Raw genomic sequence first — 16689 nt, forward strand, 5'->3', positions numbered from 1 at the left:
ACAAACACCATGCGGAACCCTTTAGCCAGCCTGCTGCTGCTGTTTCTGTTGCTGTCAGCAGCAGCGGGGTCTGCGGCAGTGTGGCTTCATAGCCGCAACAGTAGGCTGACAGTGCGGGAGTGCAAGGCAGCGTGCAGCAGGAAGCCAACCGCAGTCTTGCCACATAAATCGCCCCACCGTCCCATCGCAGATCTTAGGCTTGCTGACATCCTGTGGGACTGCCCTCATTCAGCCACGGCAGCAACGACAGATGTGCAGAGGTCCATCCCACAATCTCCGCAGACACCACATTCCCTCACTCCACCGTGTGTATCCCCGGGTTTTCCCTCCGGCGCTGTTGGCGCTGCAGATGCTGTGCCTTCTGTTGCTTCTGCTGGTAGCCAGGCACAGGAGGAAGCAAACGCAGCGCTGGATTCTGGGGTGGCAGGAGGCAATTATTTGTCCTTGCGGCCTTTGCTCTCTAGGCAGCTACTGGTGTGGGGATCGGAGCAGCAGAAACTTCTGCCAGCCTCACGTGTACTGCTGATTGGGGCAGGTGGTGCAGCAGTTGAGGCGGCCAAGTGTTTGCTTCAGTCCGGGGTTGGCTGCATCTTGTTGGCGGACCCCGAGGAGCCGGCTCCGCAAGAACGTGCTGCAAACTTTGCCCTGGCTGAACATGCAGAGCAGCAGGAAGTAGTAACTTCAGCAGCAGGGGCAGTTGCTGTACCTTCTGCTGTACAAAGTGCTAGTGAAGTTGGGGTTGTGTCAGACCCTTCATCGTATCCTCTGGGATATCGAGTCGCCTTTTCTGCGCAACAGCTGGAAGCGGAGGAGCAGCAACACCAGTCAGCCGTCCCTAGAAGCCGAGCTGAAATTGCCTGTGCTGCTTTGCGGCGGGTTGGTGCTCCGTACGCTCGCGTCTCAGAGGTGTCCTTGCATATTCAGCCGGGAGAAACTGCGGCTGCTTGGCGGGGGCGTGTGAAGAACTTGCTACAGCAAGTTGATGTAATTTTGCTATGCGATAGGCCTCTGCAGCAAAAGCTTTTCTTTTCTGCCGTGGCTCGAGAACTGTGGTCCCAGGGTAGGGAGCAACAGGTGCGCGAGCTGCAACAGCAGCAGTGGCAACCGCAAGAGGAGCGGCAGCTACACAGACGCCGCTGTGGCCCCCTTGTTGTGACTGTATGTACAGCGGGGCTCGCCGGGCGGGTTGCTGTTGACTTTGGTGACTTCACTTTTTCAAGGATAAGCGAAGAGGCTGCCCTCACAGCGCTCTTGCAGAAACACGCGCAACCCCAGAATCAGCAAAAACAACATCGGCAAAGACAGCAGCAGCAGGAGCAAATCGGGCGTCTGCACTTTGCTCCTCTATGCACCACCCTGTCCCTTCCGGAGACCAAACAGGCCTTTGACGGGCAGCAATCCCTGACCGTGCAGGACCCCCCTCATCCACAGCAGCAGTACCTCATTGCTGCGTTCGAAGCCCTGGATGCAGCTGAGACAGACGGACGTGGAGCGAGTGAAGACCGACAGCAAGCTGCTAGATCCGAGACGGACAGATATGCAACGGGAACTGCTGCAGATGCCCCTGTGGACAACAGCAAAGCTTCAGATCGTGCACCTCTCGGAAGCCTCAGGAGTTGGAGTGCCAACCGCCTCCCTGCTGCCTCACTAGTTGCAGCCCGTGCTGCTGCTATTTGGAAACGGCGCTATGGGCTCGGTGCGGCGAGCGCAGCTGCGGAAGCGGCAGCGGCCGCAGCCAGGGCCTCCCGCAAGTCCGCCGCTGCAGTTACTGCCGCTGCAGAGGTAGCAGCAGCTACTGCAGTTTCGATTGGGGAAGCAGAGGCTGCGCGAATTGGGGCGCTTATGGCTCGCGGGTCGCGGGGACACCTTGCTCCTGTTGCAGCCGCAATGGGTAGGTGGCAAAGCCGCGCTGCTGCTTTTTGTGCTGCTGCTGCCTTCTGTATACACTGATTAGGGGAAAATTGTGGAGACGCTGTGTCTGGTGTGCCGCCTTCCTTACAGGTGCCCTGGCAGCGCAAGAGACCCTTAAGGGACTTACCCGGAAATATCGGCCCCTCCAGGGGCCATTCGTGCTGCATGCTCTGGACCTGCTAGCGCTCACTGCCCAGGACCATAGGGAGGGTGAAGCAGCAAGCGGTGTCATCGGCGGCAAGGATGGCTGTATCAGCAACACGCGGAGTTGCAACGGATACGCGACAGTGCCCGTTGGCGCATCAGCAAAAGGGCGAACTCTCCCTGCAGCGGCGGTGGAACCAGAAGCAGAATCGGTAGCAGCAGCAAAAACGGCTACTCGTGGAGCTGCTTGTTTTGTATGTGATGTTTCCAGAGGGGCAGCAGCCAGGCGGGTGCCGTGGGAAGGGCAACAGCAGCTCTTAGGCTTGGAACTGCAGCGCCGACTCAATCACTTGCGAGTCTTGCTCGTGGGGACGGGAGCAATCGGCTGTGAAGTCTTGAAAAACTTTGCACTAATGGGTGTTTCTTCAGACTGCCGTAATTCGAGCAGCAGGAAGGGCATTACCAGTAGCAGGTACTGCTGCAACAGCAGTTCCAGTCGCGGCCCATCAAAGAGCAACAAACAGCGGGACAGTGGACTCATGCGGCTGCTAACAAGGTGCATTCACAGAATCCGCAGCAGCATGTTGAGGCAAGTTGGTTCCGGAGTAACGGGAATAGCTACTTCAGCAGCTGCAGCAACGAGGGAAGCGTGTGCGGTGGTTTGCCAGCGGGGGCTATTGTCGTTGATGGACGGAGACACGGTGGAGACCTCGAACCTTAGCAGGCAGGTCCTCTTTACTGCCTCGTCTCTACATCAGCCCAAAGCAGCCGCTGCTGCTGCTGCTGTGCTGCGCTTCTGCAGCCGCACACGACTGTGCCCATTCTCGTTCATGGTAAGTGCCACCCAACACGGCTTGGCCATCTGCGGATGCCACCTGATTCGCCTATCTGACCCCATCGCTGTGCTTATTGCTACCGTAGTGGTTGTTTGTGGATATTCAGTCGGCCTGTCGCGCAGGTAGAGCCCACAAGCATTTACATAATCTGGAAAACAGCTGCTCTTCCCCTCTGCCGCTACTGGGCGTTGCTGCTGCTGTCTTTCTGGGACGGGGCAGGGGGCGCCCATATGATGGCCTCTCTTCTTTTTGCTTGTTGGGGGTGCCGCAGCTATCTCCAGAGACCCTTCGTCACCTGCCCGCGATGTATATACAGGAGCAGGACTTGATTGTGGCTGCTTTGGATTCTGTGGATGCTCGTCTTTACGTCGACGCGCTGTGTCTGCTCCACACCAAGCCTTGGGTGGAAGCTGGCACACTTGGCCTTAGAGGTTTGCTGCCGTTTCTCAGTCGGCTTCTTTGGCTGCTGTTTGATTGTCATACATGAGCTGTTTCCAGTGGATTGCTGTTTTGTTGCTGGGTTACCCTGTTTACATTTAGGCCTGTGGTGTGCATATCTGTTTATATGGCGCTCAGCCTTCTCCAACTGTAAGGTGTCAAATCTTCCCTTGCATTATGTTGAAACCTTTTTCCTTCATTTCCGTGGTCTTGTTCTTTGTTTGTCCGTCTGTATACGTTCTTTCGCTACATGACCATGCATTCCTGTTTAGCTGTACAAGGCTCGCACAGCGGAACACGTAGTCCTTGGGGCAACTGTATCGCATGTTGCTTTTTGATCCTTTGGTGCCTCTGCAGGTCATTCTCAAAGCCTTGTACCTTATATCACAGAGCACTATGCCGCAGCAGTGAGAGGAACCGCTTCCAATGCCTCTCGAGCAGTCCAGTCCCTGAAGGCGGTCCCCGTTTGTTCTATTAGGGGCACCCCTACTGCCCCTCTCCACGCAGTGCATTGGGCTTCAGCACAGCTGCAACAAACTTTTAAAACCGACATCTCAGCTGCCCATATGCTGCTCCGGCAGCTGCTTCAAAAGGAGTTACAGTCACCTCAGAGGATATTTGCTGAAAGGCAGGAACATAGGAGCGCGACTGTATCACCACCAGCACCGCCGCATGCCGCGCCAGATGATGTTCACGGAGCACTTGGCATATTAGGCATGGCGCCTGTTGCTGTGTCTGCTGCTGCAGCTGGACCTATGCGGCTCCAACTGCTGCTGCGGCTTGCATTGGAGGTGCTGAGGGTTCGGCGCAGCACGATTAAGATGTTCGAATCGGGGGCATCGCAAAAACGGAACGAGGAGAGCCAGTACTGGCGGGAATATTACGAAAAATGTGGCGGCAGTAATGGCGGAGTTGCTCCAATGTCGACGGTGCACCTGAGGCTTTTATCGTTTGCAATGTTCCTTTTCAGTGCCTTGTATGAGGTGAAAACCGTTAAGAAACAAATTCGAGGAGAGCCAGAAGCAGAAGCATCCACCCCTTCAAACATTCAGAACGCAGTAAACCATCGCAACCGAAAGGCTTTGATTTTGGATCCTACAGATGCAGATACAGTGGACTTTGTCGCTGCTACTGGACAGCTGCTTGCTGCTAGCCTTGGCATGGAGCAACCTGCGAAGGCAGCGCGTGAACTAGACTCTTTAGATCCCCGATCAGCTTATATCTTCCAGCAGGAACAAGCGGAGGAGTTGTTGCTCCAAGGCAAGGGCTTGGGCCCTTGGAGCCGCCAGTGCGTTGCCGAAGCTGTGCAGAGTTTGCTTTCAGAGGCCGCAGTCAGCGAAGCTGCCAAAATGACGGTAGTCAGAACCTGCGCAGATCCTACGCTTAGTGTCTCTGCACTTGCTGAGGAGCTGGTGCGAGAGGTGGCAGCGACAGCAGCGGCGGCAGGTACGGGGGCAGACTTGAACTTTTTGAAAGCACCTATCGTCCCTTCGCTGTCCGCAGATGGCGCTGTGCCCCTCCGGTTTTTGACATCGGCTGCGCGGCTTCGCTGCAGAGCCTTTGGGCTAACCCCTCTACCGGGCCCCGAAGAGACTCAACAGCTAATAGGCAGCATAGTTCCCGCAACTGCAACGGCAACGACCCTTGCTGCAGCGCTTGCTTGCATTGAAGTATATAGGCTCGTAGCGCTTAATCTCGCAGGAAGGCGTTTGGGTCAGTGCATGGAAAATCAAGAACAGCAACTCCAGCAGCAACCGAAGCACACCGAGCAGCAAACGGAAAGGGTGTCACCTGTACTCTGGCTAGACAAGGGCGAACGCCGATATCGGCGAGCTGCGACGAAACAGCAGCAGCAGTTCCTGCGCAGCAGCTTCTTTTCATTGTCAGTGCCCTTTCTGGCTGAGGCACCTCCTTTACCTCCCTCAACGCATCGTTTCCACGACGGTCGCTGGCGTGGACAACATTTCTCTCCCTGGCACTTTTTCCGACTGCAACTTCATGGTGGGGGCTTCAATACAATCGCCAATCAGGATGCAGGACAAGGAGTGGTGCCAGGGGAGGCGGAAGCGGCAGAGAGAATTACTATATCTAAGCTTGTGGAGCTAATAGAAAAGGACACGCGGGTACGTGTCCTGTCTTTAAGTTGTGAGGGGACTCTCCTCTACACTGCCCCACCAGAGAGAGATATGCAGCAGAAGCAGCTAGAGGCCGTGCTGCCGCCTCGTGTTGCGGAATTGTTTGATGACCAGCAGTCTCCGAGACTCCCTGACCCCGGGACAAGCCTCACTGAGGCAATACGGCTTGCCGCATTAGCCCCAATCCACAGCAAGACGCAGCAATGCTGCCAGCCGCAAACAAGTGCAGGACGTGAGAAGCAGCAAGAAAAGGGCCCTACTTGGGCCGTGATCCTCATAGCAGCTTCGGACCCGTTGGGGGCTGACGTGCCCCTGCCGGCGCTTAAGGTTTTGCTTTGGCCTAGGGCATAAACACCTACAAGTCCTAAATCATTTAATACCTGTGTTATTTTGGCCGCTGTGCCTTTTAGTTTATGTAGATGTAGGCAGAGGACAATTGTGTAAGGCCACAGGCAAAAGGCTGCCCTAATAACGAAGGATAGGGGAAGGAAGTCCCTGTGGCACCTCCTCCACAGTCTAGGTAATTCTACACGAGGGTTCGGCGTATTTGAGAGCCATCAGCAACCGTCTGCAGTGAGGCACTAAGTACATAGCCGATGCGGCTGTCATTTTCCATGGTGTAGTCAGGCCAGACACAAATAAAGCACTGTAAGTTGAACAGTCCCAAGAGCAAGGACTGATATTGCTTACAACCAAGGCATAGGGCAGCATGCGCCATGTTCGAAATCCTGTACTGAAAAATTTTGGTTTTGGCGCTGCACGCTGTTCGTGCTTTAAACTGAACTACAGAAGAAAGTTGGAGTTGGCAAACCTGCAGTTCCACGAGCTGCTCGTCAGACGCCTACTTGGCTTCTCAGGGAGCAGTGACAATGGAGGGCAACTTCTCTTCAACAACAGCTTGGATCCTGGCGGCCAAAGCGGCAAGATCCTCCTGCATTCCTGATGCTGTGGGCTGGTTCGCCTCGGGCTGCTCTAGGAGGGCCTCTAATGAGGCCTTCAGACCCTCCACAGCTTCATCGTAAACCCTCGCTACCGCAGCTGCCGCAGCTGCTGCTCCTTCGCGCTTTGGTTTCTGTGCTATTTTAACCTGATCCTTCATTTCCGTCACTTGATCTTCAAGCTCCTCCCGGATTTCCTCCGCAGCATCTAACTGGTCATCTAGAAGGTCCTGTAGGTGCTCCACTGCTTTTTCATACTCTTTTAGCAGGACGGTGACGGCATCCGCCAAGAGCTCAACTCGCTGTAGCGCCGCCTGCATCGCCTCTTCAGGATCCATCCCTACGATGTCATTGCCGAGCATGGCGCCAAACAAGGTGTCTATGGCGTTGCCGTTGTCCTCCTTCTGTTGATTTTGCTCTTGTTGGTCAGCTTGAGGATCCTGCCCCACTGGTGCTTGCTTCTCAGGCTCAGGCTCCAAGACAGGCTGTTGAGGATCGGCTGTAGGCTGCTGAAGCTCAAACCTAGGCTGCTCCGGATTGGGAGTAGTTCGTTCAGGCTCGGAAGTAGTTTGCGCCGGATTGGCAGTTGTCTGCCCGGGCTCGGAAGTAGGCTCCTCAGGCTCGGCAGTACGCTGCTCAGGCTCGAACATTGGTTGCTCAAGCTCGGAAGGATACTGCACAGGATCTGGAGACGGTTGCCCATGGTCGGGAAGAGATACCTGATGTTCGGCAGGAGATTGCTCATGGCCACGAGTTGATGGCTCAGGCTCAGGAACTGCTTGTTGTGGCGGGGGTGGCAGGTTGGGTTTGAGTGCAAGGTTACTGGGAGTTATTTGCTTAGGCTGGTGATTTGGCACCACTAGAGGTTGCAGTCTGTGCTGGGCTGGCATAGGTAGATTCTGCCCTTCTACATTTGGTATTTGAGCCATCGGGAAGGCGTGTGTCATATGCTGAGCTGGAGCATGCAGATGAGGTTGCCAATCATGCCTCATTTCGCCGGTTGCCTCTGTATGCTGCAACCGCCTTACCGGTGCCCGCAGGGTGCCCCACACAAGTCGGTCTAGGATGTTGTCAACTTGGCTCAGTTGTTCTGGGAGCATAGAAACCCCCCCTGCACCGAGGCGCTTTCTGGCTTCTCTCTTCATTACTCCCACATCCGAATCAACTTCATGGGCCAACGCGGCAAACTTGGTGAGGAACGTGTCGAAAGGCATCACCGCTGCAAGCCCACTTACAGAAACAGGGGACAGTCCCAAGTCGTCCCAGCCCCTTAGCCCTTGAGGGCCAACTGCCTCCCCCCCTATAAGGCCACCGAGAAGCTCCTTAGCAGTACCAACAGACAAAAATGGCAGAAGTCCCTCTCTTGACAGAAATGCTCCTATCGCACCGTCTGTAGCTGTCTCGACACCTTGCTGAAACGATCGAAGGGGGCCCGAGAGAGCCGTCACCTGCTGAGAGAGCGGAAACACAGCCTGGAGTGCCTGTTGGAGTCCACTGATGTCCGTAATGGGCAGCAACCCCTGAGAGGTGCCGTCCTGATGGAGACCCAGGCCTCCAATATTGGGAAGATGCAAGTGCTGAAGCCCCAGTCCGCCGAGTCCAGCGCTCAGGGACTGGGAAAGGCCCGAGGGGTCCATAGAACGGATGAAGGAACTCGCACTGCCCAACAGGCCCGGACCTTGCAACAGCGCAGCAAGACTTCTGTTGCGAGAGGAGTCCTGAAGCCGTCGAACACTCACTTCCCTAGGCCGCTTGAAGAGGTTGTCAGAGGCAATTGATGCTATTTTTGAACGGATGATTGGGTTGTTCATGCTTGCTTCCAGGGTATTTCGAAGGGTCCTCGCGTGCTGGGCCACCTCTCGTTCATAGGACGCAATGATTCGCTGCACGCTGAAGTGGCTTCGCCGCGCTGCGTCAAGTACACGCAACTCCTGGTGAGAAAACTGATGGGAAGATGGAACAGTACCGGAGGACAAGTTCTCGAGGCCGACTTTGGTCACCAGCTGCTTCATTGCAAATTCGTCCATCCCATGCAGCCTTCCCCCGGTGGCGAACAGCAAGTCCTTATATACGCGTTCTCTGCTGGTGGCGACCCTTCTGGAAAAGGTTTCCAGCTGATCTCTGTCACGCGCGCTCAGCCCACTGCCAAGAAAATTCGGGAGAGTACCAAGCTGCGGCAGCTGAGTAAGTTGGGAGAGACCAGCCAGCAATTGCAGGCGCCGAGGTGGAGGGATGCCCGGAGAAATTTTGTGCTGAGCAAGCCGTTCGTTGTAGTCTTTCACTTTGGAAGGAGGCGCAGGGTCAGCGCCAGAGGGCTGCAACTGAGGAAGTGGTTTTGTCTCATTGGAGCTGTGTTGAGGCTGATAAGCTTCCACCCTGTCCTCAGATGTCCCGACGAAGACGGCTGATTCCAAGTGGCGTCGGCTGTTCAAAGCAGCAACCTGATATGCGGGGTTCTTACCTTCGAGGAAACCCGATAGTCCTGGAACGTATTCCTGTGGATTGTCTGATACCCCTGCAACAGAGCTGCGTCCCTGGACACCACTCTGAGTAGCGGATGTAGGTGCATTGTTGAGCGGCCGAGCGGCCGCCAAGCAGCTGTGCACCAAGCTGTGTGCAAGTGCAGCCAATGCTGCACAGGACAACAACGCCCTCCGAAGGCTTTTAATTACCATATTTAATACCTTCCCAGTTCAAACTCATGTATGGCTGTCAGAGACGACGGACTTCAGTAGGCCAGTGCGCCGTGTTGACCACCTTAAACCTGACAAGATTTTCAAAACCCCCAGCAACACTGAAATGTGTCCTTCACCTTTCAACAGAAACAGAAATAAACAACTCATTTCTCCCCTGTCAATACTAGATGCGCAGAGACGGTCGGAGTAACAGGATCCGTGCATCACCTTGCGCGGGGGGTCGCGTCGGGGGCGGACGATTACCTTACCGATAGATACAAGGAAATAGATTCCAATAGACGACAATTTTCAGAAATCTCGTTTATACGTTTGTAGTTATTGACTGGGAATTAGATATAGCACCGTTCGGCACGTTCCTAGCAAATCAGGTTGTGAGTTAACCGAGCGTCCGCGGGCGTGGTTTCGGACCCTTTGTCAGAATTACTGGGAAGCGCTGTTCAGCAGCTTGCCAAGCTTGTTAGGGCAATTTCAGCCCGAAACTGTTGAAACAATTGTTCTGATAGACCCAAAATACTCTTGCACGTGTACATCTGCAGGAGTTATTCCCCATTTTGCTGCGTTGGCTTTGGTCACTGCCCACCAGAGGGAGGAAAATGTGCTCGCTGGAGTGGTCTCGCTCATGCAGACCGTTGAGTGCTCCAATCTCTTAATCAATTCTACGCGTATGCTCACTAACTACTGCCCTTGGCAACTAATTGACCCCGGATATTTTCGTCAGCCGCTACAGTCCTTAAGTAGACACTGTGACAGAATTAATAGCGCAAATAAGCAGGAAGACCACACCAGCACAAAGGCCTATAGAAGAATTCAAACTTGCATCTTTAAGGCAGCTGATCTACTTAAGCGCTTTAAGATCTGGAATTCAACCACAACCTCCATTTTGAATTTGTACATCGTGTAGCGAAATGCCATATAGAAGTAGACGGTTCTACCCAGCCTTAAGTTTCCAGATCGCAAGTTGGGCAAATGGCCTGTATTGACACCTCTGACTACCACTGAAGGATTAGACGCAAAGCAGGTTTCCAGAGTTCATCGTGACCCGAAAATAGGCGTTGCTTTCTATACATGAAAATGAAAGTATTTCATTCATTTACAATCGGCAGTGTTTGGATGGCTCTATTTCTGTCACATGGGGAGGCGTCATATCTTCGCCCAGAGGAGGATGACAATGGCACTTCAAGCACAGACAATTTCCACCTGCAAATTTCCAGTGATTCCCCCGTCAGAACTACTGTAGACACCTTGGACTGTGTTTTAGGAGAGTCGGAAAAGGCCCTTGAAAGGAATAGACAGATAAACTCTGAAGCAGGAAATGTGGAAATGATGGATGCAAATGCATATGTGGCGAGGGAAGCACGTAGGTCTCATAAAGCACTACTGTCCCTGTTGAAGTATGGAAGTTGGTTCAGAAGAACTTCGTAATGAGGCGAAACTCCACACGCAGCGGGCCCAAGAACTTGAAGGCATAAAGCGAGAGCAAAGGAGACGTCATTTTTCAACCATGAAGGGCATTCAAGTCCGATAAAATCCATTTTACAATATCATTACGTGCAGTAGCCACAATACCGAAGGAAAATGACCAAGCAGAAGTTTCGAAGATGGAGCATGAACTGGAGCTTCTGAAAGAGGCAGAGTCTTCTGCAAAAGTAGGCATATACACCTGAATGATGCAAATTCATGTCTCCACACCAAACAATCCTCGTCAAGGAGCGCATACACGAAGAGAAACATCTTCTAAGCGACGCCGAAACACACGCCTCGGTATGATTATGGCTCTCTTGTTGTGCGTGCGCACTAATAATGCAATATATAAGGCAACCAAAGCAGTGCGGCTTCAGCAACAGAACCTCAAGTCCCGCGACGAGGTTTCGGCATTGATACAATATCCCATCTTGGGCTTCAGCTTGCCCACATCTGTCAACCCCATTGAATATTTAACGAAATACAGCGCAAACGCTGCTGTGTTGCCCAGTTCAGGCTCACAATCTGGGCCGGCTGGAGGACTGTCGGCGCTCCACCACCGGGGCAAAGGTGCAGGGAGAACCAGTAGTCAGCTAGGGCGAGACAGCATCGAAATTTTCGGCGATGGAGCAGCTCGCAAAGGGCTGAAGGGGAAGTGCGCAGGTGGACAGGGAAAGAAACTCCATCATAAGAAAAATGGCGGTGGACCGTGCAAAGGCGAGTGCAACGACGAGGGAAACGTGAACGACGAAAAAGCGGAGCAACGCGTGCAGAGAAAAAACAGTTCAGGTGCTAAAGTTACTGAATACATTGAGGAAGCAGCAGTGTCTCCATTACATAATGGCGAAGAGTCGACAGTCCTTAGCGACTCCCCTAACGACGTCGGGCTATCCGAAGACACGTTTGACGGCAGCATGGAAGGTCCAGATGAGGGAGAAGTGACATCTGCCTCTGCTGTCTCCGTAAATACAGGGGAGAGAGATGATGATGACGACAACGGCGATGATGGGTCATCCGATTCTGCCAAGTTGAACTGCAACAAAAGAGCATCTGCCGAGGAGACTGGGAACAACATGATTGATTCTGCGGAAGGCGAATGTGAAAGCTGCGAAAATCAAGTTGTAGAGACACAAGGAGTACAGAAGGTAGTCCCACACAACAAAGGCAAGCAATGCTTTCCCCTCGAATGCAAATGCTTCACAAACATTCCACTGCAGGCAGCACGAAAACTTCAGAACCAAAGAGCCCTGTTGAGGCTACACAGCAGGAAGCACAGCAAGCCGAAACCCTGCAACAGACTCCTGTAATGCATACACCGCAGTCATTTTACCAGGACAAGCCGCACTGGGTAGCAGGAACGTCCCAGACCGGCCAGCGTTACAACAGGGACATTCATACGGCAATTGAGACCGCCCGGCTGCGGTTCGCTGGAGCAAAGAGCGCTGCAGCACCCTCTAACTCGGCTGACACAAAAGACTCCGGAAGCCAGCCCGCAAGAGCTGATTCTACCGATGCGCAAAAGAGAGAGGTCGGCAATTCGGAACCTGCAAGGGGGATGAACTCTAAAGCAACGGTCAGGCGGCAAACGGCTACAGATGAGTTAGGCATAACAGAGGAAACCTCGGCAGCACGGGAAGGAGCAGCAGGGGCAAAGGCCTCGCTTGAGGACGAACACAAACTCGTCACCGCAGCTGAGGAGGCGCAGCAGGCACAAAATGGGCTCAAATTATGTGAGCATGGGTCTTTCCTCAGCTGTCACCGTGAACAAATCAGGAGACGTCAGCGGGAGCTCTAACCAATGGGTACTTCCCCGTAAGGAAATCAAGCCAACCTGGTGCACCCCGACAGTAAAGAGATTGTCTCAACAGCTAACAGCGCAACGCAACCCCGAACTGCACACCACTTCATGCCACACAATAGACGTACGGCGCGAAATGGCGTGCACCGCAGTGCAAATAGCCGTCATACTTGGCTCTACGATACGCCATCTTCATGACGTATCGTCACACTTGCTCTACGATACGCCATGCAGATGGCCGAGCTTGCTACAGATCTTGAACTGGCGCTTGAGCGCCTAGGCAGATTGTGTGATATAATAACCTAAATTACAGTAGCCTCCAAACTACGCAAACTCTAACCTAACCAATACAGGGCAAAATACAGTCTAGCTTGTGCAGAGCGCGGTCCTCTGAGCTGCATACTAGCAACGAAGAACTACCCTGAAGTTCTTATGTACTATTGGGATGTTCTCGCAGAAAAAAAGACGGAGAAAAACTCCTCCTCTCGGTTCAAACAACATCATCAGCGTTCATTTTGCAACAAACGCAAACAACGAGCACGTCCGCGAGGCCTGTTGCTCCTGACTAATAACTCCATAGTGGCCGCTAAGGTAAGGTTATTCAAATCAAGGGGACTGGGCATTCGGACCTCGTCTGCGGTTCAGTGTGGTTGTAAATCTCCGGTTGTATAGCTGACGCTTCTTCGCCCGGCCAGTAACGGGCTTCCTCTTCTCCTGCTTTTGCACCTTGGGGGTCTGATTTTTGACCTTACCCGCACGGGCGAGGGAGCCGTGAACCTTTCCTGCGTCATACACAATACATAAAAATGACCGGAATAACTTACTAACCTACAAATCGGTTAGATAGGCAAGACAGAATAAACAACAACTCCAGTTGTGACCCAAATACCCCCGCCGTCCTTCCTCACACAAGCCTCCTCCCTTTGGGTAGGAAAACGAACTTAAAACTAAGTCCTAGCATAATATAAGAGACCATTCTAAAGCAGCTTCGGCTTCTGGAAGAGATGGACGAGCCAATGCTCCTAAGCATGGTGTGGGGTGCCAAAGCAGTAGGTTTAGCTCCTCCCCTGAGTCGCCTTAGTCCCTTAACCTCCCCCACCTTATATAAATTCTATGGGATAGCAGCTAAATTCAAGACACACTGATACTTCTGCTAAAATCCCAGGAAGTCCACAGGATGCGCAGAGAGCAAGCACAAGCGTGCATCACTTGCGGAATCCTCTGCATAGCACGCAGGATAAACTCACCCATTTTTGACAGCTCGGAGTCCAGATAGTACTGATTGGCAGGCTGGCGAAAAAACCCGAAAACGAAAACCGGAAAAAAATTAAATGTGGTTGAGCCACCGGCGCTAGTGAGCAGCATACCAAACCGGCAGAGTAGACCGCGCGCCCAGGGGCTGGAAGCAGCCCCACTGCCACTTCACACAAAAACCGCAGATTTTTGCAGTAGCATAACGAATACATCAACCTATATTAAAAGACCCCTGTGCTATTATTGTTTCTTTGTTATGTATACCACCACAAAGTGGTACTGGGCTAACCTGTCCACATCTACTTCGTTTGAAGCGTTGCTCCCTGTTGTGTACGGTGGGGGGGGTGGCAGTCCTGTCATTTGGTTCACTGCTTCACATAGATGAAAAACTTCTAAATTAGGCTTTTGCACCCGAGTATAGTACTGGTAGAATGCTTGTGTGTGAAGCGTCGTAGACGATTGTGCCCGGAGCCTCCTCCAGTGCTTGCAAATCAATTGTAGCGTTGCTGTAACACAGTAGATCCGGGACTATTGGCCTAAAATGCTAAATCAAATAAGGAATTGCTCATACTACCATGATATGGGATATTTACGTTTGAGTGGTCGGCCAGGTTACAACCCTAGGAATACCCAGGGCGAAACATCGGAGTGCGTGTACACTATCGTCGTACGACATTAATGCTGTATCAGGAAGGCCGCTAGGGGGCAATTCATATCTCAACGCTTCTCACGTTACTGTATCCTTTTTCAGTGGAGGAGTAGAAACGGTGAGCTGAGGAGAAAGACGCGAAGACGCTTCTAGACAGCGCAGAACCGGTGACGGTGGCGGGAAGAGCGGAGAAATTCTTGCACTTCGTTGTGAGAGACTGCGGCTCATTGCCGTACTCACAAGTTGGAGTGCGTCTATATGCCTTTAAGGAGACTTAATTTACGTGCCCAACTGCAGCGGCAGGCCGACCGCAATCTTGGGGGTCAATGCATTTGGGGATTAACCGCTATATTACATGAATGACATCCGTGGGTACTCCGGAATTGTGGATGTCCAAGAGCGCGTACAACACCTGCGATTTGCTTGGCAACTGCTATGTTAGCGGCTGCGGTGGTTCGTCAAAACGTCAAAAATGTTGGCTTTCGTATGCGAAAAATTGGGTTCGTACGGTGTGGTGTATCGGCAGCAGGGGACGAGCGAGGTCCGCCGGAGACATGGCCCAATTGGAGGTGGTCTCTACAATGCAGAAAATGGAGGTCCATAATTTCCGTCGGTCTCAAGTCGCCCTACCGCAACTTCATTTCGGTTTTCACCAGCACCGTCGACGCTCCAACGGCTCCACTTAATACGGTTAAGGAATTCGGTTGGGCAGAGAGTGCGGATGAGGCCGCGAGAAGCCTCATCACACATATGACATCGTCTCCAGTAAACGACCTACCTGAATTCTATAAGCCTTTTCCCTTAGTAACCAGTAACTCAGCAGTGGGGGAATTCTTTTTCAACCCGTCAACAATTCAAAGACACAGCGCATTTCCGCGTGCTACGCACACCGTTCAGAGAGCAGGAAGACAAAGTATCTGCGAGAGAGCTCTACTAGGGAGGGCGGGGGGTAGGAACATGCAAGAATTACAGGGAGTATACATGTTTCACCGTTTAAACCGCTCATAGGTCCCTGGCACACCTCACGAAGAGCTTCAAGGACTAGAAAAATGACTGAGTTGTGCGATACTTGTGGGGTGTCACGCAAGTTTACTTCACGATTAAGGATATCAGCATCATCCACATTCTAGTTTGCGCCAACTCCAGGTCCCCCACCGGCCAGGCACGGCGTTCTGCAACTAAGTTGTTGTGTGACCATTCCCGTCTCCCTTCAAAATTGGGTTTATCCTCCTCGCTGGATAAACATGCAGCTGCACTTATCACTGAACTGAATGATAGGCAACGGGTGAAACACCCTACGGCTAGTTTCACTGTTATATTGCCGCATCTGTGACCTGGTATATCATGATCGTTGATTTTGCGTAAAGCTTCAGCACAAAGTGATGGTCGACTGTATCGTGCGCTATCACACAAGATCCCCGTTTACGCTCGACTGCTAGAGTGGTCGTTGACATCTAGGATGCGCTCGACAGGGGGAGAAATAGGTTCTCACGTGTCCTGGATGCCAGCACCGAATGCAGCGCACTAGCAACTCTCAGCTGCCACTACGTATAACCCGATTCGCCCCCTTTGGCAGTGGATCGCCTACAAATAGAGCCAAAATCATATAAATTACCATAATGAGACACTAAAGCACATATCAGTCGAGTCGCGTCCACGAATGGGATCTGTATCCCTGCCGCCCTATAAGGGTCAGTGCCTCCTCCACCAGCACACTCCCAACTTCCGGATAGGTAGGTGAGCACTCGTCTGGTTGACCTTACTTCATGACTAAGTGATCCGATTGAGAACTAATTATATTTTATTTTTCTGTATTTTCACGGGGTCGGTATCTAGTGACTCAATGGAATATTCATTGTAGTGCTCGCACTTCACCAAAGGCCGCGGAACACACTCTTACCCGAGACTTTCGACTGCCCAACGTATCTGGATAGATATTTCAATGAGTTTCACAGTGGACTTAGAATAAATCGGAAGCTACGATAGCACCTGCTTTAGTGGACATGCCCAGCAAGGATAGCCCTTACATCGCTTGGCCTAGGTCTGGTATAGCAGGGGAGTGGCTCAACCCTCCACTAAGCACGCCTAGGAGTTCCATGCTTTTCCGAAACGTATTATCGCCGACATGAACGCAAAGTAGCACATTTCAGAGCGAATTCATATGTCAGCTTTGCATCGACCATAACAAAACGACTGCAAACCATACTGAAGCAGACCGTCATGTCGCACGCGCCACCACGGGAGAGGAAGCGGCCTGCCGTGGGTTGCACCTAGCACTGCTGCAACCTATTTTCCAATACAGCTCCACAGTGAAGCAGAAGCAAACCTTCCATGTGGACTCCACTGATCTAGGCGGCATGGATGCTGTGACGCGGATAGTGGAACGCCGTATGTACAACCGAACCCACAACGCTTCAACCTGGGTATAC

General features: G+C 52.6%; 4 protein-coding genes across 4 annotated transcripts; 2 read left to right on the forward strand and 2 right to left on the reverse strand.

Annotated features, from left to right (window-relative positions):
* Nucleotides 1–9: 9 nt before the first annotated feature.
* EMWEY_00005830 (ubiquitin-activating enzyme e1, putative) lies at nucleotides 10–5815 on the forward strand (the record flags this gene model as incomplete). Its single annotated transcript, XM_013481419.1, has 4 exons — nucleotides 10–1891; nucleotides 2002–2888; nucleotides 3163–3322; nucleotides 3687–5815. The coding sequence occupies 4 exons, from the start codon at nucleotides 10–12 to the stop codon at nucleotides 5813–5815; spliced, it is 5058 nt and encodes a 1685-aa protein (XP_013336873.1).
* Nucleotides 5816–6317: 502 nt separating this feature from the next.
* EMWEY_00005840 (hypothetical protein, conserved) lies at nucleotides 6318–9077 on the reverse strand (the record flags this gene model as incomplete). Its single annotated transcript, XM_013481420.1, has 1 exon — nucleotides 6318–9077. The coding sequence occupies one exon, from the start codon at nucleotides 9075–9077 to the stop codon at nucleotides 6318–6320; it is 2760 nt and encodes a 919-aa protein (XP_013336874.1).
* Nucleotides 9078–10169: 1092 nt separating this feature from the next.
* Nucleotides 10170–12354, forward strand: EMWEY_00005850 (hypothetical protein, conserved; the record flags this gene model as incomplete). The annotated part of the gene is made up of 4 exons (XM_013481421.1): nucleotides 10170–10455; nucleotides 10653–10744; nucleotides 10913–11704; nucleotides 11881–12354. 4 exons carry the CDS (start codon nucleotides 10170–10172, stop codon nucleotides 12352–12354), a joined length of 1644 nt encoding a protein of 547 aa, XP_013336875.1.
* Nucleotides 12355–12963: 609 nt separating this feature from the next.
* EMWEY_00005860 (40S ribosomal protein S30, putative) lies at nucleotides 12964–13971 on the reverse strand (the record flags this gene model as incomplete). Its single annotated transcript, XM_013481422.1, has 3 exons — nucleotides 12964–13139; nucleotides 13605–13771; nucleotides 13901–13971. 3 exons carry the CDS (start codon nucleotides 13969–13971, stop codon nucleotides 12964–12966), a joined length of 414 nt encoding a protein of 137 aa, XP_013336876.1.
* Nucleotides 13972–16689: the final 2718 nt, after the last annotated feature.

This window comes from Eimeria maxima, genomic scaffold (genome assembly GCF_000499605.1).
Source record: "Eimeria maxima Weybridge genomic scaffold, Emw_scaff33, whole genome shotgun sequence".
Lineage (NCBI taxonomy): Eukaryota > Apicomplexa > Conoidasida > Eucoccidiorida > Eimeriidae > Eimeria > Eimeria maxima.